At 42.9% G+C, this 22066-nt stretch overlaps 2 protein-coding genes across 2 annotated transcripts in view; both read left to right on the top strand.

Moving 5' to 3' along the window:
• LOC146423159 (proline-, glutamic acid- and leucine-rich protein 1-like) overlaps positions 1–12631 on the top strand; it is a 33215-nt gene extending 20584 nt beyond the window's left edge. Inside the window, 8 exon segments of the mRNA XM_085045081.1 lie at positions 789–939; positions 3425–3551; positions 3554–3736; positions 5593–5648; positions 7435–7641; positions 10248–10391; positions 10459–11238; positions 12488–12631. Of these exon segments, the coding sequence (XP_084901207.1) occupies positions 789–939; positions 3425–3551; positions 3554–3736; positions 5593–5648; positions 7435–7641; positions 10248–10391; positions 10459–11238; positions 12488–12571 (1732 nt within the window). The 3' untranslated portion in view covers positions 12572–12631.
• A 99-nt stretch (positions 12632–12730) lies between these two features.
• SNAPC2 (small nuclear RNA activating complex polypeptide 2) lies at positions 12731–20527 on the top strand. The gene is made up of 6 exons (XM_085045080.1): positions 12731–13069; positions 14840–14947; positions 16275–16343; positions 18157–18388; positions 19690–19818; positions 20493–20527. Exons 1-6 carry the CDS (start codon positions 12863–12865, stop codon positions 20525–20527), a joined length of 780 nt encoding a protein of 259 aa, XP_084901206.1. The 5' UTR covers positions 12731–12862.
• Positions 20528–22066: the final 1539 nt, after the last annotated feature.

Below are 22066 nucleotides of genomic sequence, written 5' to 3'. Positions count from 1 at the left end.
GGTCGCTGATTCCATTTTTGGGGTTTTCAGAGCCGTCATGAGTCACCTTTACCAGATTCTGGAGCTCTGGGTGCAAGTTTGGGGTGATTTTTTGTGAATTTTCCGGTTTTTTTTTGGTTTTTAGGGTATTTTTTGATGTTTTTCGGTTATTTTTTGGGGTTTTTTGGGTTCCCTGGTGTGTTTTTTGGGGTTTTTGGGGTCCCTGAACCCATTTTTGGGGTCTCTGAATCCATTTTTTGGGCCCCCAGGGCCGTCAGGAGTCGCCTTTACCAGGTTCTGGAGCTCTGGGTGCAAGTTTGGGGTGATTTTTGGAGTTTTTTCGGTTATTTTATGCTGTTTTTCGGTTATTTTTTGGGGTTTTTTGGGTTCCCAGGTGTGTTTTTTGGGGTTTTTGGGGTGGCTGATTCCATTTTTGGGGTTTTCAGAGCCGTCAGGAGTCGCCTTTACCAGATTCTGGAGCTCTGGGTCCAAATTTGGGGTGATTTTTGGAGTTTTTTCGGTTATTTTATGCTGTTTTAAGGTTATTTTTTGGGGTATTTGGGGTGTTTTTTGGGGTTTTTGGGGTCCCTGAATCCATTTTTTGGGTCCCCAGGGCTGTCAGGAGTCGCCTTTGCCAGGTTCTGGAGCTCTGGGTGCAAGTTTGGGTTATTTTTTTGTGAATTTTCTGTTATTTTTGAGGTTTTTAGGGTTATTTTTGGGGTTTTTGGGTTCCCTGGTGTGTTTTTTGGGGTTTTTGGGGTCCCTGAACCCATTTTTGGGGTCGCTGAATCCATTTTTTGGGTCCCCAGGGCCGTCAGGAGTCGCCTTTACCAGGTTTTGGAGCTCTGGGTGCAGGTTTCAGGCGCAGCCTCAGGACTCCTGCAGAGCTCAGGGAGCCACAATGAGCTCCTCTTGGCTCACCTGGTCAGCGACATCAACCCTCCCTCTGAGGGGGCAAAGGTGAGCCAAAAATGGGCTTTTTTACCCCAAAGTGTGTCCTGAATCTTGGATTTTTCCTGGTGCCAAAAAACCCCATTAAAATCCCAAAAATCCCCATTGAAATATCAAAAATTCTCATTAAAATCCCAAAAAACCACATCTAGATTCTCCCTCTGAGGGGGCAAAGGTGAGCCAAAAATGGGCTTTTTTACCCCAAAATGTCATCTGAAAATCAGATTTTTCCTGGTCACAAAAACCCCATTAAAATCCCAAAAATCCCCATTAAAATCCCCATGAAAATCCCAAAAATTCCCACTGAAATCCCAAAAAAAACCTCTAGATTCTCCTCTGAGGGGGCAAAGGTGAGCCAAAAATGGGGTTTTTTACCCCAAAATGTCATCTGAAAATCAGATTTTTCCTGGTGCCAAAAAACCCCATTAAAATCCCAAAAATCCCCATTGAAATATCAAAAATTCTCATTAAAATATCAAAAATTCTCATTAAAATATCAAAAATTGTCACTGAAATCCCAAAAAATCACCTCCAGATTCTCCCTCTGAGGAGGCAAAAATGAGCCAAAAATGGCTTTTTTTACCCCAAAATGTGTCCTGAATCTTGGATTTTTCCTGCTGCCAAAAAATCCCATTAAAATCCCAAAAATCCCCATTAAAATCCCCATGAAAATCCCAAAAATTCCCACTGAAATCCCAAAAAAACACCTCTAGATTCTCCCTCTGAGGGAGCCAAGGTGAGCCAAAAATGGGGTTTTTTACCCCAAAATGTCACCTGAAAATCAGATTTTCCCAGGTGCCAAAAAAATCCCATTAAAATCCCAAAAATCCCCATTGAAATATCAAAAATCCCAATTGAAATCCTCCAAAAACCAATGAAATCCCAAAAATCCTCACTGAAATCCTAAAAATCCCCATAGAAGTCCCAAAATCCCAAAATTTCCCTCCAAAATCCCAAAATTTCCCTCCAAAATCCCTTCCAAATCTCCCCAAATTCCCCCTAAAACACCCAAAATACCCCAAATTCTTCCAAATTCCCCCAAAATCGCCTCCAAACCCCCAAATTCCTGCAAAATTCCCCCAAATTCCCCCCAAATCTCCCCAAATTTCCCCCAAATCTTCCCAAAATCTCTCCAAAATCTCCCTAATTCTCCCCAAATTTCCATATCTCCCTGACCCCAAATTTCAAATCCCCAAAAATCCCCAAAAATTCTCAAAATTTCCCCAAAATCTCCCCAAATTCCCCCAAATTCCCCCCAAATTCCCCAAATTTCCCCAAAATTTCCCCAAAACCTCTCCAAATTCCCCCCAAATCTCCCCAAATCCTCCCCAAAATCCCCCAAATTCCTCCCAAATCCCATCCAGATCCTCTGAACTCCACCCCACATCTCCCCAAAACCCCAAAATCTCCCCAAATCACCCAAAATCTCCCAAATTTCCCTCAATTTTTCCCCAAATTCCTCAAAATTTCCTCAAAATCTCCCCTAATTCTCCTAAATCTCCCCCAAATCTCCCCCAAATTCCCCCCATATTATCTCCCTGGACCCCCAAATTTCCCCAAACCCCCAAAATTCCCCCAAATTTCCCCAAATTCCTCAAAATTTCCCCAAAATCTGTCCTAATTTCCCAAATTTCCCCAAATTTCCCCAAATTACCCCAAATTCCCCAAAATCTCCCAAATTTCCCCCAAATCCCCAAATTTCAAATTCCCCCAGATTTTCTCCTGGACCCCCAAAATCCTCCAAACCCCCAAATCTCCCCAAATTCCCCAAAATGTCCCCAAATTCCCCAAAATTTGCCCCAAATTCCCCCAAATCCTCCCCAAAATCCCCTCCAGATCCCCCAAATTCCTTCCAAATCCCATCCAGATCCTCTGAACTCTGCCCTACATATCCCCAAAACCCCAAAATCTCCCAAATTCCCCCAAATCTCCCACCCCAAAATCTCCCACCCTCCCCTATCCCCCAAAATTCTCAAAATTTCCCCCAAAATCTCTCCAAATTACCCCAAATCCTCCCCTAATTCCCCCAAATCTCCCCCAAATTTCCCCCAAATTTCCTCCCAGACCCCCAAAATCTCCCCAAATTGCCCCAAAATCTCCCAAATCTCTCCAAATTTTCCCCAAATTTCCCCCAAATTCCTCCAAATTTCCTCCAAAATCTCCCCAAATTCCCCAAAATCTCCCCAAAATTCCCCAAAATCCCCCCAAATTCTCCCCTAATTCCCCCAAATTCCCCCCATATTTTCCCTGACCCCCAAATTTCCCCAAACCCCAAAATTCTCCCAAATCTCCCCAAATTCCCCAAAATTCCCTCCAAATTCCCCCCAAATCTCCCCAAATTCCCCCCAGATTTTCTCCCTGGACCCCCAAAATCCCTTCCAAACCCCCAAATTCTCAAAATCTCCCAAAATCCCAAATCCCCAAATTTCCCCCAAATCTCCCCCAAATCTCCCAAAATTCCCCAAAATCTCCCAAAATCTCCCAATTTCCGCAGCTCCGCGCCGAGCCGAAGCCGAGCGCCCCCAAGCGGCCGAAGCTGGGAGAGGCGGCAGAGCTCCCCCTGCAGCGCAAAGGGGAAACTGCAGCCAACAGCGACACCTGCGCGGCTGCCCTGGCAGGTAAAACACCAAAAATCACCCCAAAAACGGGATTGGAGAGACTCGGGAACCCAAAAAATCAACTCGGGAGACCCGAAAACCCCTAAAAACCACCCTGAAAACCCCAAAATTGGTCCCAAAAACCCCAAAATGTGTCCTGAAAACTCCAACTGCAGCCAACAGCGACACCTGCGCGGCTGCCCTGGCAGGTAAAACACCAAAAATCACCCCAAAAACGGGATTGAATCAGCTTGGTAACCCAAAAAATGGACTCGGGAGACCCGAAAACCCCGAAATGGGTCCCCAAAACACCCAAAATGTGCCCCAAAATCCCCAAAATGTGTCCCGAAAACCCCAACTGCAGCCAACAGCGACACCTGTGCTGCTGCCCTGGCAGGTAAAACACCAAAAATCACCCCAAAAACGGGATTGGAGAGACTTGGGAACCCAAAAAATGGACTCGGGAGACCCGAAAACCCCTAAAAACCACCCTGAAAACCCCAAAAATGGCCCCAAAACCCCCAAAATGTGTCCCAAAAACTCCCAACTGCAGCCAACAGCGACACCTGCGCTGCTGCCCTGGCAGGTAAAACCCCAAAAATCACCCCAAAAACGGCATCGGGGAGACTCGGGAACCCAAAAAATGGACTCGGGAGACCCGAAAACCCCCGGGGAGGTCCAAAATAACCCCAAAAATGGCCCCAAAACCCCCCAAGTCACCCCAAAAACGGCATTGGGGAGGGTTTGGGACCCAAAAAAATGGACTCGGGAGACCCGAAAACCCCAGAAAACCACCCTGAAAACCCCAAAATCACCCCAAAAATTGTCCCAAAATCCCCAAAATTGGTTCCGAAAACTCCAACTGCAGCCAACAGCGACACCTGTGCGGCTGCCCTGGCAGGTAAAACCCCAAAAATCACCCCAAAAACGGCCTCGGGGAGGGTCGGGAACCCAAAAAATGGACTCGGGAGACCCGAAAACCCCTATAAACCCCCCAAATTACCCCAAAAATGGCCCCAAAACCCCCAAAATTGGCCCTGAAAACCCAAAATGTGTCCCAAAACCCCCAAAATTGGTCCCAAAAACACCCCAAAAATGGCATTGAATTGACTTGGGAACCCAAAAAATCCACTCGGGAGACCCAAAAACCCCAAAATGGGTCCCCAAAAGATCCCAAATCAGTTCTGAAAACCCCAAAATTGGTCCCAAAATCTCCAAAATGTGTCCCAAAAACCCCAAAATTAGTCCCAAAAACACCCTAAATCACCCCAAAAATGGCCTCAGAGAGACTTGGGAACCCAAAATATTGACTCAGGAGACCCGAAAACCCCAAAAATCCCTCCTGAGAGCCCCAAAATCACCCTAGAAATGGCCTTGAAAACCCCAAAATGTGTCCCAAAAACCCCAAAATGTGTCCCAAAAACCCCAAAATTGGTCCCAAAACCCCCAAATTGGTCCTAAAACCACCAAAAATCACCCCAAAAACGGTCTCAGGGAGGGTTGGGAACCCAAAAAATCGACTCGGGAGACCCAAAAACCCCAAAAAACCACCCTGAAAACCCCAAAAACCAAAAACCCAAACCCAAACCAAAACCAAAACCCAAACCAAAACCAAAACACCCCAAACACCCCAAAAACCAAAACCCCAAAAAATCTTTTTTAACCCAAATTTTGGTGGTTTTAACCCAAATTTTGGTTTTTTTCACCACATCTTTGGGTTCCTTAACCCAAATTTTGGGGCTTTTAACCCAAATTTTGGTGTTTCAACCCAAATTTTGGTGTTTTTAACCTAAATTTTTGGTGTTTTTAACCCAAATTTTGGTGCTTTAAACCCAAATTCTGGTGTTTTTAACCCAAATTTTGGTGGTTTTTAACCCAATTTTTGGTGTTTTTAACCCAAATTTTGTGGGTTTCAACCTAAATTTTGGTGTTTTTAACTAAAATTTTTGGGTTTTAATCCAAATTTTGGCGTTTTTAACCAAAATTTTGGTGTTTTTAACCCAATTTTTGGGGTTTTTAACCCAAATTTTGGTGTTTTTAACCCAATTTTTGTTTTCTTTCCCAGCTCTCCGCAGGATTCTCCTCACTGGAGGTCCTTTGATCAAAGATGAAACTCATCGGGTGAGAAATTCGGGAATTTTGGGGATTTTGGGGATTTTTTGGGAATTCTCGGGAATTTTGGGGGTTCTGGATGGGATTTTTGGGGGAAATTTTGGGGATTTGTGGGAAATTTTGGGGATTTTTTTTGAAATTTGGGAGATTTTAGGGGATTTTTGGGAATTTTTGGGGAAATTTTGGGGAATTTGGGGAAATTTTGGGGAATTTGGGGATTTTTTGGGAAATTTGGGAGATTTTTGGGAATTTTGGGGGATCTGGGAGGATCTGAATGGGATTTTGGAGGAAATTTTGGAGAATTTTTGGGGATTTGGGGGGATTTTTGGGGAAATTTTGAGGATTTTTTGGGAAATTTGGGAGATTTTAGGGGATTTGGGAGTTTTTTTGGGGAGATTTTGGGGATTTTTTGGGAGATTTTTGGGAATTTTGGGGATTTTGGTGACAAATCAGGAATCCCCAAAAGAAGTAAATTTCGGTTGCATTTTTGGGGAGAATTTCACTTTTTTGGGGGAATTTTGGGGAGATTTTTGGGGAGTTTTGGGTGGAAATTTTGCATCTCTGGAATCTCATTTTTGGGGTTTTTTTTTCTCCCATTTTTTTTATTTTTCCCCCATTTTTTTCTTTGTTTTCTCCCCATTTTTTGGGGCACTTTGGGTGTATTTTTTGGCTTTTTTCCCCCCATTTTTGAGATTTTTCCCCCCAATTTTTTAGGTTTTGTTCCCCATTTTTTGGGATTTTTTTCATCATTTTTTAAGGTTTTCCCCTAGTTTTTTCTTTCTTTTTTCCCCTTTTTTGGGGATTTTTCCCCCCAATTTTTGGGTTTTCTTCCCCATTTTTTGGGTTTTTTCCCCCAAAATTTCACTTTTTTCTCCATTTTTTCCCTTTCTAACCCCAAAACTCTCTTGTTTTTTCCCCATTTTTTGGATGGTCTGGCTGTATTTTTTGGGCTATTTTCCCTCAATTTTTGGGGTTTTTTTCCCATTTTTTGGGATTTCCTCCTCTTTTTTTGGGTTTTTTTTTTCCCATTTTTTGTGGGTTTTTCCCCCCAATGTTTTGGGTGTTTTTTCCCCCATTTTTTGGGGATTTTTTCCCTCATTTTTTTGGGATTTTTCCCCCCAATTTTTGGGTTTTCCTCCCCAATTTTTGGGGTTTTGTTCCCCATTTTTTGGGGATTTTTTTCCTCATTTTTTAGGATTTTTCCCTCATATTTTCTTTCTTTTTTCCCCCTTTTTTGGGATTTTTGCTCTCCAATTTTTAGGTTTTCCTCCCCATTTTTTGGGGTTTTTTTCCCCATTTTTTGGGTTTTTTCCCTATTTTTTTGGGTGTTTTTTCCCCCATTTTTTGGGGATTTTTTCCCCTCATTTTTTGGGCTTTTTTTCCCCCATTTTTGAGATTTTTCCACCCTTGTTTTAGGTTTTTCCCCAAAAAATTTCACATTTTTTCTCCATTTTTTCCCTTTCTAACCCAAATTTTCTCTGTTTTTTTATTTTCCCAGCGTCTCCAGGAGCTGATTGTCCCTCTGTCCCTCCGCCTGCCCCAAATCTCCCCAATTTTTGGGTCTTTTTCCCCATTTTTTGGGATGGTCTGGCTGTATTTTTTTAGGTATTTTCCCCCCATTTTTTGGGGCATTTGGGTGTATTTTTTGGGCTTTTTCCCCCAATTTTTGGGATTTTTCCCCCCAATTTTTGGGTTTTCTTCCCCATTTTTTGGGTTTTTTCCTCCCAAATTTTCACGTTTTTTTCTATTTTTTCCCTTTCTAACCCAAATTTTCTCTATGTTTTTATTTTCCCAGCGTCTCCAGGAGCTGATAGTCCCTCTGTCCCTCCGACTCCCCCAAATCTCCCCAATTTCGGGGTCACCTTTCTGCTCCCCCAGGTGCAGAGAAGCTCTTTTTGGGGTGCTGATGGCTCTGCTGCTGGGGGCTCCTCCCGGGACCCCAACCCCAATGAGCTGTGCCCTGAGGGCTTTTGGGATCGGATTGAGAGACCCTGATATCCAGGTGAGACCCCAACCCAAAAATATCCCCAAAAAAACCCAAAAATCCCCCAAAAAATCCCCCAAAAAATGGTTAAAATAGCAAAAAATGGCACAAAACTGACCCCAAACGGGACCCCAACCCCCATGAACTGTGCCCTGAGGGCTTTTGGGATCGGATTGAGAGACCCTGATATCCAGGTGAGACCCCAACCCAAAATATCCTAAAATATCCCCAAAAATTCCCATCAAAATAGCCAAAAATTCACCTTAAATAGTCTTAAAAACCCCAAAACTGACCCCAAAATGACCCCAAACGGGACCCCAACCCCCATTAACTGTGCCCTGAGAGCTTTTGGGATCGGATTGAGAGACCCTGATATCCAGGTGAGACCCCAACCCAAAAATATCCCCAAAAAACCCCAAAAATCCCCCAAAAAATGGTTAAAATAGCCAAAAATGGCACTAAAAACCTCCAAAACTGACCCCAAACGGGACCCCAACCCCATCAACTGTGCCCTGAGGGCTTTTGGGATCGGATTGAGAGACCCTGATATCCAGGTGAGATCCCAACCCAAAATTATCCCCAAAAAACCCCCAAAAAATCCAAAAATTCTGAAAAAAATCCCATGAAAATGGCAAAAAATGGCACAAAAATGACCCTAAATGGGACCCCGACCCCATGAACTGTGCCCTGAGGGCTTTTGGGATCGGATTGAGGGACCCTGATATCCAGGTGAGACCCCAACCCAAATTAAACCCCAAAAAACCCCAAAAATCCCCCAAAAAAATCCCATCAAAATGGCCAAAAATGGCAAAAAATGGCACTAAAAACCCCAAAAATTACCCCAAAATGACCCCAAACGGGACCCCAACCCCATCAACTGTGCCCTGAGAGCTTTTGGGATCGGCCTGAGAGACCCTGATATCCAGGTGAGACCCCAACCCAAAATATCCCCAAAAAACCCCAAAAAAATCCCCCAAAAAATGAGTGAAATAGCCTTGAAAACCCCAAAAATAACCCCAAAACTGACCCCAAACGTGACCCCAACCCCATGAACTGTGCCCTGAGGGCTTTTGGGATCGGATTGAGAGACCCTGATATCCAGGTGAGACCCCAACCCAAAAATATCCCCAAAAAAATCCAAAAATCCCAAAAAATTCCCATGAAAATAGCCCAAAATGGCAAAAAATGGCACTTAAATGACCCCAATTTCCCCAATTCTCCACATTTTCTCCCCATTTTCCCCCAAATTTCCCAATTTTCCCCCCAAATTTCATCAAATCTCCCAAATTTCATCAAATCTCCCAAATTTCTCCCCATTTTCTCCCCAAATTTCCCTAATTTCCCCCCAAATTCCTTCCAAATCCCCCCAAATCTCCCAGTTTGAACCAAAATCTCCCATTTTCTCCCCAAATCTCCCAAATTTCTCCCCATTTTCTCCCCAAATCTCCCATTCCCCCCCAAATTTCCCCATTTTTACCCCAAATCTCCCCAAAATCTCCCATTTTCTCCCCATTTCCCCCCAAATTTCACCAAAATTTAACCAAAATTTCTCATTTTCTCCCCAAATCTCCCTGTTTTCTCCCCATTTTTCCCCCATTTTTCCCCAAATTTCCCTATTTTTCCCCAAATCTCCCCAAAATCTCCCATTTTCTCCCCATTTTCTCCCCATTTTTCCCCAAATCTTCCCATTTTCCCCCCAAATTTCATAAAATTTCCCAAATTTCTCTCCAAATTTCCCCAAATCCTCCTGTTTTCTCCCCATTTCTCCCCCATTTTTCCCCAAATTTCCTTATTTTTCCCCAAATCTCCCCAAAATCTCCCCAAATCTCCCATTTTCTCCCCATTTTTCCCCAAATCTTCCCATTTTCCCCCCAAATTTCATAAAATTTCCCAAATTTGTCTCCAAATTTCCCCAAATCCTCCTGTTTTCTCCCCATTTCTCCCCCAATTTAACCCAAATCCCTCATTTTCTCCCCAATTTCGCCCAATTTTCACCAAAATCCCCCATTTTTACCCCAAATTTCCCCCGTTTTCTCCCATTTTCACCCCAATCTTAACCAAAATCCTCCCTTTTCTCCCTAAATCTCCCCAAATTTACCCATTTTCTCTCCAAATCTCCCCATTTTCCCCCCAAATTTTTCTGTTTTCTCCCCAAATTTCCCCAAAATTTCCCCAAATCTCCCATTTCCCCCCAAAATTTCCCCAAAATCCCCCAAATTTACCCAAAATATCCCATTTTCTCCCTATTTTCTCCCCGAATCTCCCAAATTTACCCAAAATCTCCCTTTTTCTCCCCAATTTCCCCCAAATTTTAACCAAAATCTCTCATTTTCTCCCCAAATTTCTCCCTCTTTCCCCCAAATCTCCCATTTTCTGCCCAAATTTTCCCCAAATCTCCCCAAATCTCCCAAATTTAACCAAACTCCCCTATTTTCTCCCCATTTTCTCCCCATTTTCCCCCAAATTTCCCCAAAATTTCCCCAACTCTCCCAATTTCTCCCCAATTTCTCCCCAAATTTACCCAAAATCTCCCATTTTCTCCCCAATTTCTCCCCATTTTTCCCCAAATCTCCCCATTTTCTCCCCAAATTTCCCCCAAATCCCCTTTTCTCTCCCCACTCCAGGTCTCCTCGCTCTGCCGGGAGCTCCTCCTCCTCTCCACCTCCCTCTGCCGCCTCGCCCCTCCCCCACCCTGCCCCTCCCCACCCCCTCCGCCGCCCCTCCCCCACCCCCTGCCCTCCCCCTCCTCCTCCTCGGCCGCCCCTCCCCCCTCCCCCGCCCCTGCCCCCTCCCCCGCCCCTCCCCCACCTCCTCCAAACCCGCCCCTCCCCACCCCCTCCCAGCCGCCCCTCCCCCACGGGAGGATTTCCCACCAATTCGGGCCCCAATTTGAGGCCAAAACGGCCGATTTTCGTCCATTATGAAAAAGAGGAATCGTCGGACGTGGAGATCTCCCTGGAGAGCGACTCGGACGACTCCGTGGTCATCGTCCCCAAAAAGAACCCCCAGATCGCCCCTCCCCCACCCCCCCCCCCTCCCCCTCCCCCGCCGCCTCCCCCCTCCCCCCCCCGCGGCGAGCCGCCCCTCCCCCCGCCGGCCGAGGCCACGCCCACTTTGGGGGATGAGCCGATGGGGGGGGAGGGGGTGGGGGAGGGGCGGGAAGGCGGGGTGGGGGAGGGGCAGGGTGGGGGAGGGGTGATCAACATCAACAGCAGCGAGGAGGAGGAGGAGGAGTTCGGGGAGGAAGAGGAGGAGGAGGAGGAAGAGGAAGAGTTTTTCGAGGAGGAAGAGGAGGAGGAAGAAGAGGAAGAGGAGGAGTTCGAGGAGGAGGAAGAGGAACTGGAGGAGGAGGAAGAGGAACTGGAGGAGTTGGAGGAGGAAGAGGAGGAGGAAGAGGAGGAGTTCGAGGAGGAGGAGGAGGAGGAAGGGGGGGAGGGGCAGCTGCCGGGTGGGGGAGGGGCGGAGCTGCTGCTGGAGGCTCCTCCCCCTTCCCCTCCCCCACCGGAAGTCGCCCCCGAGCCCCTCCCCCCACCGGAAGTGGAGAAAGACAACCCGGAAGCGGATCCAACACCGCTGCCCTCCCCACCCGGAAGCCGCCCCTCCCCACCCAGCCGCGCCCCTCCCCCACCCCCGGCGCCGCCCCTCCCCCACTGCCCGAGGAACCGGAAGGGAGGAAGGAGGAGGTGAGGGGGAGGGGCGGGAAATGGGGAATTTGGGGAAATTTGGGAGATTTTGGGAGATTTGGGGGAAATGGAGAGGATTTTGGGAGAAATTTGGGAGATTTGGGGGAATTTTTGGGAAATTTTAGGGGAAATTTGAGAGATTTTAATGGAAATTTGAGAAATTTTGGGAGAATTTTTTTGGGAATTTTTGGGAGATTTTAGGGAAATTTGGGGAAATTTTGGGAAATTTGGGAGATTTTGGGGAAATGGAGAGAATTTGGGAAGAAATTGAGAGATTTTGGGGAAATTTGCAGAATTTTGGAAGATTTTGGGAGGAAATATAGAGATTTTGGGGAATTTTTGGGAGAATTTGGGAAGTTTTGGGAGAATTTTTTTGGGAGATTTTGGGGGAAATTTGGGGAAATTTGGAAGATTTGGGGAGGAAATTGAGAGAATTTGGGGGAAGTTTTGGGGAAATTTGGGAGATTTGGGGAGGAAATGAAGAGATTTTGGGAAAATTAGGAGATTTTGGGATCTCGGGGGGAATTTTAGGGAATTTTAATGGGAAATCAGGGAATTTTAATGGGAATTTGGAGGAATTTTTAATGGGAATTTTAGGGAAATTTTAATGGGAATTTTAGGGAATTTTTAATATGAATTTGGGGGAGTTTTATTGGCAATTTTAGAGAATTTTTCATGTGAATTTGGGGGAATTTCAATGGGAATTTTGGGGAATTTTAATGGAAATATAGGGAATTTTTAATGGAAATATAGGGAATTTTTAATATGAATTTGGGGTAATTTTTAATGGGAATTTGGGTGAATTTTATTGGGAATTTGGGGGATTTTTAATAGGAATTTGGGGGATTTTAAAGTAAATTTGGGGGAGTTTTTAATGGGAATTTTAGAGAATTTTTAATTGGAATTTTAGGGAATTTTAATGGAAATTTTAGGGAATTTTCACTGTAAATTTGGGGAAATTTTAAAGGGAATTTTAGGGAATTTCTAATGTGAATTTGGGGGAATTTTTATGGGAATTTTGGGGAATTTTATTGGCAATTTTAGGGAATTTTCAGTATAAATTTAGGGAAATTTTAATGTGAATTTAGGGAATTTTTAATGTGAATTTGTGGGAATTATCACTCTAAATTTGGAGCCAAAACCCCCGAAAAATCTCCCTCTCTCCCTCCCCTCCTCCCCAGGAGCAGGACGAGACCTCCACCATGCTGGCCGATTTCATCGATTGCCCTCCGGATGACGACAAACCCCCCGAGCCCCAAGTTTGACCCCAAAAAAACCCAAATTCCGCCGATTTCACCCCAAAATAAACTTCAATTTTCACTCAATTCCCTCTCCGGTCCTCCGCGCCGCCAGGGGGCGCTGTGGGTTCGGCGACGTCGCGCTGTTTGTGACGTCACCCACATGGGCGCCGTCGCGCTGGGGGTGACGTCACGCGAAAAGCGCGCCAAAGCCGTGAGGGAGGCGCGGCCGCCATGTTGGCTCCGTGAGGGAAGCGGGAGGGAAAAAAACTGAGGGAAAACTGAGGGAATTTGGGGTTTTCTGAGGGAAACTCCGCCATGAAACCTCCGCTGCGGCCTCGCCTGGTGCCCGCGCGGTTCGCGGGGGACGCGGAGAGCCCCGGCAAGGCTCAGCGAGGCCCCTGGGGGCCGCGGGAGAAGCGAGCGCTGCTGGCGGCGCTGAGGGCGAAGGCGAGGCGGGGAAAGGCTGAGGAGCCGCTGCTGGCCGGCCTGAGGGAGAGTCTGCCGCGGCGGAGCGAGGAGGAGGTGAGCAGGGAGAAATCGGGAAATATTCCTCAGGGAGCGCTGGGAAAGCTTGCGGGGAAATCCCAAAAATAGCCCGGAAAAAAAACCCGGAATCCCCCTCAGAAACCCCAAAAAAACCCCAAAAATCGCCCTGTTAGTGAGCCCCGGAATCCCCCTCAGAAACCCCCAAAAATACCTCAAAATCGCCCTGTTAGTGAGCCCCGGAATCCCCCTCAGAATCTCATAAAAACCCCAAAAATCCTCCTCAGGGAGCGCCGAGAAACGTTGGAGGGACTCCCAAAAATCGCCCGAAAAAAAACCCGAAATCTCCCTCAGAAACCCTAAAAAAATCCTCCAAAAAACCACAAAAATATTCCTCAGGGAGTGCCGGGAAAGCTTGTGGGGAAATCCCAAAAATAGTCCGGAAAAAAACCCGAAATCTCCCTCAGAAACCCCAAAAAACCCCTAAAAAAACCCAAAAATATTCCTCAGGGAGCGCCGGGAAACCTTGGAGGGAAATCCCAAAAATCGCTCTGTTAGTGAGCCCCGGAATCCCCCTCAGAAACCCAAAAAGAGCCCAAAAAATCCCCAAAAATCCCCAAATTTCCCCCAAAAAACCCTAAATTTCCCCCCAAAATGCCAAAATTTCTCTCAAAATCCCCAAATTTCCCCCAAAATCCCCAAATTTCCCCCAAATTTCTCTCAAAATTCCCAAATTTCCCCAAAAAACCTAATTTTCCCCCAAAAAAATCCCAAATTTCCCCTAAAATTCCCCCAAATCTCTCAAAATCCCCAAATTTCCCCCAAATTTCTCCCAAAATCTATTCAAATTCTCAAAAAATCCCAAATTTTCCCCTCAAAATCCCCAAATTTCCCCAAAAATCCCCAAAATCCCCAAAATTTCCCCCCAAAATCCCCAAATTTTAGCCAAAATCTCCAAATTTCTCTCAGAATCCCCAAATTTCCCCCCAAAATCCTCAAATTTCCCCCAAATTTCTCTGAAAACCCCCAAATTTTCCCCAAATTTCTCCCAAAATCCCCAAATTTTCCACAAATTTCTCCCAAAATCCCCAAATTTCCCCCAAATTTCTCTCAATTTTCCCCAAAATCCCCAAATTTCCCCGCAAGTTTCTCTGCAAGTCCCTAAATTTCCCCCAAAAATCCCCAAATTTCCTCCCTAAATGCTGAAATTTCTCCCAAATTTCTTTGAAAATCCCCAAATTCCCCACAAAAATCTCCAATTTTCCCCCCAAAATCCTCAATTTCCCTCCAAATTTCTCCCCAAAATCCCCAAATTTCCCCCAAATTTCTCTGAAAATCCCCAATTTCCCCAAAAAAACCCAAATTTCCCCCAAAATCCCCAAATTTCTCTGAAAATTCCCCAATTTTCCAACAAAAATCCCCAAAATTCCCCAAAATCCCCAATTTTCCCCCCAAATTTCTCTCAAAATCCCCAAATTTCCCCAAATTCTCTCAAAATCCCCAAATTCCCCCAAATTTCTCTCAAATTCCCAAATTTTCCCCAAATCCCCAAATTTCCCCCAAAAATTCCCAAATTTTCCCCCAAAAATCCCCAATTTTCCCCAAAAATCCCTAAATTTCTCTCAGAATCCCCAAATTTCCCCCAAAAATCCCCAAATTTCTCTGAAAACCCCCAAATTTCCCTCCAAATTTCCCCCAAAATCCTCCCAAAATCCCCAATTTTCCCCCCAAAATTCCCAAATTTCCCCCAATTTTTCCCCAAAAATGCCCAAATTTTGGGAAAAATCCCCAAATTTCCCAAATTTGCAGCTGCAGCTGCTGCTGGTGCGGCTGAAGGGTCGAGCAGCTCGGGAAGCTTTGAGCTCCAAATTCCGGAACTTTCTGCGATTCCAGCGAGGAATCCGAGCGCCAATCCAGGTCTGGGGAAACTGGGATTTTTGGGGGGAAATTTGGGAGGTTTTGGGGGGAAATTTGGGATTTTTGGGGTTTCTTTGGGGATTTTAGGGGATTTTTGGGGTAATTCTGGGATTTTTGGGGATTTTTTGGGGTAATTCTGGGATTTTTGGGGATTTTTTTGGGGTAATTCTGGGATTTTTGGGGATTTTTTTGGGGATAATTTTGGGATTTTAGGGGATTTTTTGGGGTAATTCTGGGATTTTTGGGGATTTTTTGGGGTAATTCTGGGATTTTTGGGGATTTTTTGGGGATAATTTTGGGATTTTTGGGGATTTTATGGGGAAATTTGGAGATTATTTTGTGATTTTTTTTTTGGGGGATTTTTTGGATTTTTGGATTTTTTGGGATTTGAGGTTTGGGATTTTTTTTGGATTTTGGGATTTTTGGGTTTATTTTTTAGGGATTTTTTTTGGATTTTGGGAGGATTTGGGATGTTTTGGGGGATTTTTTTTTTTTATTTTGGGGATTTTGGGGATTTTATTTCTTGGGGATTTTTTGGGATTTTTAAATTTTTTTAATTTTTTGGTTTTTGGGGATTTTGTTTAAAATTTTTTTTTAATTTTGAGTTTTTGGAACTTTTTTTAATTTTGGGGATTATTTTTTTTTTTTAATTTTGGGGATTTTTGGGGATTTTTTATTTTGGGGGATTTGGGGATTTTTTGTTTTGGGTTTTTGGGGATTTTGGGAATTTTTAAAAGATTTTGGTGTTTTTTTTATTTTGGGGGATTTTTGGGGATTTTTTTAAATATTTTCGGGGATTTTTTTATTTTTGGGGATTTTTGGATTTTTGGGAATTTTTTTTGGGTTTTTTGGGAGATTTTGGGATTTTTTGGGGATTTTTTTAATTTTGGGATTTTGGGGAATTTGGGAGGATTTGGGGGATTTTTATTTTGGGGTTTTTTATTTCTGAGATTTTGGGAGGATTTTGAGGAATTTTTGGGGATTTTGGGGATTTTTGGGGATTTTGGGTTTTGTTTGGGGGGATTTTTTGGGGTTTTATTTTGGAATTTTAATTTATTTTTGGGGTTTTTTGGGAGGATTTGGGGGATTTTGGGGGATTTTTGGGTATAATTTGGGGATTTTTTTGGGATTTTTTTGTTTGTTTGTTTTTTGTGGGGTTTTAAGTAGATTTTTGGGATTCCACATTTGATTTTGGATCCCAAATTTGATTTTTGGGATCCCAAATTCAATTTTTGGGTCCCAAATTTGATATTTTGGGTCCCAAATTTGATATTTTGGATCCCAAAATGTGATTTTTGAATCCCAAAATGTGATTTTTTCCTCCCAGCTGTGGCAGAATTTGGCTGAAACCCTCAGTGGATCTCTGGGAGTTCCCAGCAGTGCTGCTTTCTCCCAGGTCAGCAGAAATCCCAAAAATCACCCAAAAAATCACCCAAAATCCTCCCCAAAATCACCCAAATCCTCCCCAAAAATCCTCCCCAAAATCACCCCAAATCACCCCAAAATTCTCTCAAAATTCCCTCCCAAAATTGCCCCAAAATTCCCTTAAAATGCACCCAAAATTCCCTCAAAACCCTTTCCAAAATTCTCCCAAAATCACCCCAAATTCCCCCAAAATCCACCCAAAATTACCCAAAATCACCCCAAAAATCCTCCCCAAAATCACCCCAAAAATCCTCCCCAAAATCACCCCAAATTCACACGAAATTCCCTCAAAATCCATCAAAATTCCCCCAAAATTCTCCCCAAAATCATCCAAAATTCTTTCAAAATCATCCCCAAAATCCTCCCGAAAATTCCCTCAAATTTCCCCCAAAATTCCCTCAAAATTCCTTCCCAAAATCACCCCAAAATCACCCCAAATTCACTCGAAATTCCCTCAAAATCCATCAAAATTCCCCCAAAATTCTCTCCAAACCCACCCAAAATTACCCAAAATCCCCTCAAAATACCTCAAAATTCCTTCCCAAATTTCCCCCAAAATTCCCTCCAAATCCTTCCCAAAATTCCGAAAAAATTCCCTCAAAATCTCCACTCGAATTCCCTCAAAATCCACTCCAAAAATCCCTCAAATTCCCTCAAAATCTTTCCCAAAATTCCTCAAAATTCCCCAAAATTCCCCCAAAATCCTCTCTAAAATTCCTTCCAAATCCTTCCCAAAATTCCCCCAAATTCCCTCAAAATTCCCCCAAAATCCTCCCCAAAAATTCCCTCAAATTCCCTCCAAAAATCCCTCAAAATTCCCTCAAATTTCCCCCAAACTTCCCTCAAAATCCTCTCTAAAATTTGGGATGAATTCTCCCTAAAATCCACCCCCAAATTCCCTCAAAATCCTCCCCAAAAATTCCCTCAAATTCCCTCCAAAAATCCCTCAAAATTCCCCAAATTCCACCCCAAAATCCACCCCAAAATTCCCTCAAAATTCCCTCTAAATCTCCACCCAAATTCCCTCAAAATTCTCTCCAAAATTTCCTTTAAAATCTCCACCCAAATTCCCTCAAAATCCACTCCAAAAATCCCCGAAATTCCCTCCAAATTCTCCCCAAAAATTCCCTCAAATTCCCTCCCAAAATCCCTCAAAATTCCCCAAAATCCACCCCAAAATTCCCTCAAAATCCTTCCCAAAATTCCGTCAAAATTCCCTCCAAAATTCCCCAAATTTCCCTAATTTCCCCAAATTTCCCTAATTTTCCCCAAATTTCCCCCAAATTTTCCCCAAATTTCCCTTATTCTCCCAAAATTTTCCTGATTTTCTCCATAATTTCCCTAATTTTCTCCAAATTTTCCTTAATTTTCTCAAAATTTCCCTAATTTTCCCCAAATTTCCCCAATTTCCCCCTAATTTTTCCCATATTTCCCCTAATTTTCCACAAAATTCCCCAAATTTTCCCTAATTTCCCCCAAACTGTCCCTAATTTTCCCCTAATTTTCCCCAAATTTCCCCAAAATTCCCCAAATTTTCCCTTTTTTCCCCCAAATTTCCCTAATTTTCCCCAAAATTCCCCAAATTTCCCCTAATTATCCCCAAATTTCCCCAAATTTCCCCAATTTTCCCCAAATTTCCCCAATTTCCTCCAAATTTTCCCCAAATTACCTCCAAAATTCCCCCAAAACTCCCAAAATTCCCTAAATTTTCCCCAATTTTCCCAAATTTTCCCCAAAATTCCCCAAATTTCCCTAAATTCCCAATTTTTCCCCAAATTTTCCAGGTGCTGACAGTCGCAGCCACGGAGCCTCTGACCCTCAGCCACTCCACACCTTTCAGCAATTCGGGATTTTCCCAAAATCCCCAAAATTCTGGGATCCCCCAGGACGTCTGCAGCTCCCAAAATTCGGGAATTTCCCCAAATTCGGGGAATTTCCAGGTGGATTTTGGGAAAATTTATGAGTTTTTGGCTCGGCTTGGCGCTGGGGGGGAGGGGCAGCAGCTCAGCCCTGCAGGTGAGAGAAAATAACAAAATTTGGGGGGAAATCCTAAAAATTTGGGGGGAAAATCCAAAATTTGGGGAAAATCCTGAAATCTGGGGGGAAAAACCTCAAAAATTGGGGGAAAATCCTGAAATTTGGGGGGAAAATCCTTAAAATTTGGGGAAATCCTGAAATTTGGGGAAAAAATCCCAAAATTTGGGGGGAAAATCCCAAAATTTGGGGGGAAAATCCAAAATCTGGGGGAAAAACCTCAAAAATTTGGGGGGAAATCAAAATTTGAAATCCTGAAATTTGGGGGAAAATCCAAAATTTGGAGAAAAATCCCAAAATTTGGGGGAAAATCCTGAAATTTGGGGAGAAAATCACAAAATTTAGGGGAAAAACCATTAAATTTGGGGGAAAATACAAAATTTGGGGGAAAATCCTATGGGGAAAACAAAATCTGGGGGAAATCCCAAAATTTGGGAAATCCTGAAATTTGGGGAAACCAAATTGGGAAAAGTTAAAAGTTGGGACATAGTGGGAAGCCCAAAATTCGGGGGGGAAATCCCAAAAATGGGGGAAAATCCCAAAATTTGGGGAAAACCCTGAAAATTGGGGAAATCCCAAAAATTTGGGGGAAATCCTGAAAATTTGGGGGGAAAATCCTGAAAACTGGGGGGAAATCCTGAAAATTTTGGGTTTTATGCCATTTTTTTGCTATCTTGACCCCAATTTTGGTTATTTTTTTCCCCATTTTTGGGTTTTTCCCCCATTTTTAGTTCTTTTCCCCCATTTTTGGTTCTTTTTTCCCCATTTTCTGTTCTTTTTTCCCAATTCCAGCTGTTTTTACTCCATTTTTTATTCTTTTTTCCCAATTCCAGCTGTTTTTTCCCCATTTTTTATTCTTTTTTCCCAATTCCAGCTGTTTTTTCCCCATTTTCTGTTCTTTTTTCCCCATTTTTTGTTCTTTTTTTCCCATTTCTGGTTCTTTTTTCCCCATTTTCAGCTCTTTTTTCCCCATTTTCTGTTCTTTTTTCCCAATTCCAGCTGTTTTTACCCCATTTTTTATTCTTTTTTCCCCATTCCAGCTGTTTTTTCCCCATTTTCAGCTCTTTTTTCCCCATTATTTTATTCTTTTTCCCCAATTCCAGCCGTTCTTACCCCATTTTCAGTTATTTTTTTCCCCCATTTTCAGCTCTTTTTTCCCAATTCCAGCCGTTCTTACCCCATTTTCTGTTATTTTTTCCCATTTCTGGTTCTTTTTTCCCCATTTTTTATTCTTTTTTCCCAATTCCAGCCGTCCTTACCCCATTTCCTCTCTGTTTTTGCAGAGTCAGCAGTGGTTCTGTCCTTACTGGGATCTCTGGCGGCTGAACTGGGAGCACTGGGAGCTCTGGGGGAGCTGCAGAGACACCTCAGGGACACCTGGGCCACACTCACCGCCCCGGGGGGTCACCAGAGTAACACACTGAATCCCCAAATTTCCCAAAATTCCCGAAATTCGGGAGCCAATTCGCTAAATTCACTAAATTTACAGAATCCCCAAAATACACTGAATTCACTAAATTCACAAAATTCCGGAGCCAATTCACTAAATTCACAAAATTCCCGAAATCCCCAAAATAATACACTGAATTCACTAAATTCACTAAATTCCCAAAATTCGGGAGCCAGTTCACTAAATTCACAAAATCCCCTAAATCCCCAAAATTCACAGAATCCCCAGAATACACTGAATTCCCAAATTTCCCAAAATTCAGGAGCCAATTCGCTAAATTCACAGAATCCCCAAAATTCACAAAATCCCCAAAATACACAAAATTCCCGAAATTCGGGAGCCAATTCACTAAATTCAAATAATTCCCAAAATTCACAAAATTCCCAAATTTCCCGAAATTCACAACATTCAGGAGCCAATTCACTAAATTCCCTAAATCCCCAAAATTCACAAAATCCCCAAAATACACAAAATTTGGGAGGCAATTCACAGAATTCAAATAATTCCCAAAATTCCCTAAATGCAGAAAATTCACTAAATCCCCAAAACTCCCTAAATTCCCAAAATTCGGGAGCCAATTCACAAAATTCACAAAATTTGGGTTCCCAAAAAATGGATTTTTCCCGAAATTCAAAGTCCCAGAATTTGGGAGTTTCCCAAAATTCAAATAGTTCCCAAAATTCAAATTCCCAAAATTCAAATTCCCAAAATTCAAATTCTCAAAATTCAAACTCCCAAAATTCAAATAATTCCCAAAATAATTCAAATAATTCCCAAAATTCGGATTTTTCCAGAAATTCAAATAATTCCCAAAATTCAAATAATTCCCAAAATTCGGGTTTTTCCCCAAATAATTCCAATTTTTCCCAAAATAATTCAAATTTTTCCCAAAATTGGGATTTTCCCGCCGGGCGGCCCTGGGTGGGGGAGGGGCTCTGTCCCCTCAACCTCTTCCGGGTGCCGCTGAGCATGCTGGGAAGGGCCAGGTGAGCAAAATTGGGGAAAAAACCAAAATTTTTGGGAAAAATAGCAAAATTCTCAAATTACTGGGAAAAAATCCCAAAATTCCCGGGGAAAAACCCAAAAAATCCTGGGGAAAAACTGAAATTTCTGGGGAAAAAAATCTGAATTTCTTCCTGGGAAAAGAAACAAAATTTCTGGGAAAATCCCAAAATTCCTAGAAAAAATACCAAATTTATCAAATTCCCAGAAAAATCCCGAAATTCCCCGGAAAAAATGTGAAATTCCTGGGGAAAAAAATTCCAAATTTCCTGGGAAAAAACACTGAAATTCCTGGGGAAAAATATCAAATTCTCAGAAAAAAACCCGAAATTTCTGGGAAAAAACTGAAAATTTCTGGGAAAACCCCAAAATTCCTGGGAAAAAAACCCAAAAATATCAAATTTCCAGAAAAATCCTGAAATTGCTGGGAAAAAAAAGAAATTGCTGGGAAAATCCCAAAATTTCTGGGAAAAAAACCCAAAATATCAAATTACCTGGAAAAAACCTGAAATTTCTGGGAAAAAAATCCCAAAATTCCCAGGAAACTCTCCAGAATTCCCAGGAAAAAACCCAAAATTCCTGGAAAAAACACAAAATTATCGAGTTCCTAGAAAAACCCTGAAATTCCTGGGAAAATCCCAAAATTCCCAGAAAAAACCCCAAAATTCCCTGGGAAAAATATCCAAAATTATAAAATTCTGGGAAAAATATCAAATTCCAAGAAAAAAAACCTGAAATTCCCAGGAAAAACCTGAAATTTCTGGGAAAATCCCAAAATGATCAAATTCCGAGAAAAAACCCAAAATTCCTGGGAAAAAACCTGAAATTTCTGGGGAAAAAACCTAAAATTCACGGGAAAAAATGGAAATTCCTGGGAAAAAACCAAATTCTCGGGAAAAAACACTGAAATTCCTGGGAAAAATACCAAATTTATCAAATTCGCGGAAAAAACCCAAAATTCTGTGGAAAAAATCCAAATCTCCTGGGGAAAAAATCATGAAATTTCCGGAAAAACCTGAAATTTCTGGGAAAATCCCAAAATTATCAAATTCCTAGAAAAACCCCAAAATTCCTGGGAAAAAAACTGAAATTCCTGGGAAAAATCCCAAAATTCCCGGAAAAAAAAAATTATCAAATTCCCGGAAAAACCCCAAAATTCCTGGAAAAAAACTGAAATTTCTGGGAAAAAAAATCCCAAAATTCCCAGG

This window comes from Lichenostomus cassidix, unplaced genomic scaffold, assembly GCF_008360975.1.
Source record: "Lichenostomus cassidix isolate B80296 unplaced genomic scaffold, HeHo_3.0 HiC_scaffold_34, whole genome shotgun sequence".
Classification (NCBI taxonomy): domain Eukaryota; kingdom Metazoa; phylum Chordata; class Aves; order Passeriformes; family Meliphagidae; genus Lichenostomus; species Lichenostomus cassidix.
The sequence above is the reverse complement of the archived record's forward strand: the minus strand, read 5'-3'. Positions and strand labels throughout refer to the sequence as shown.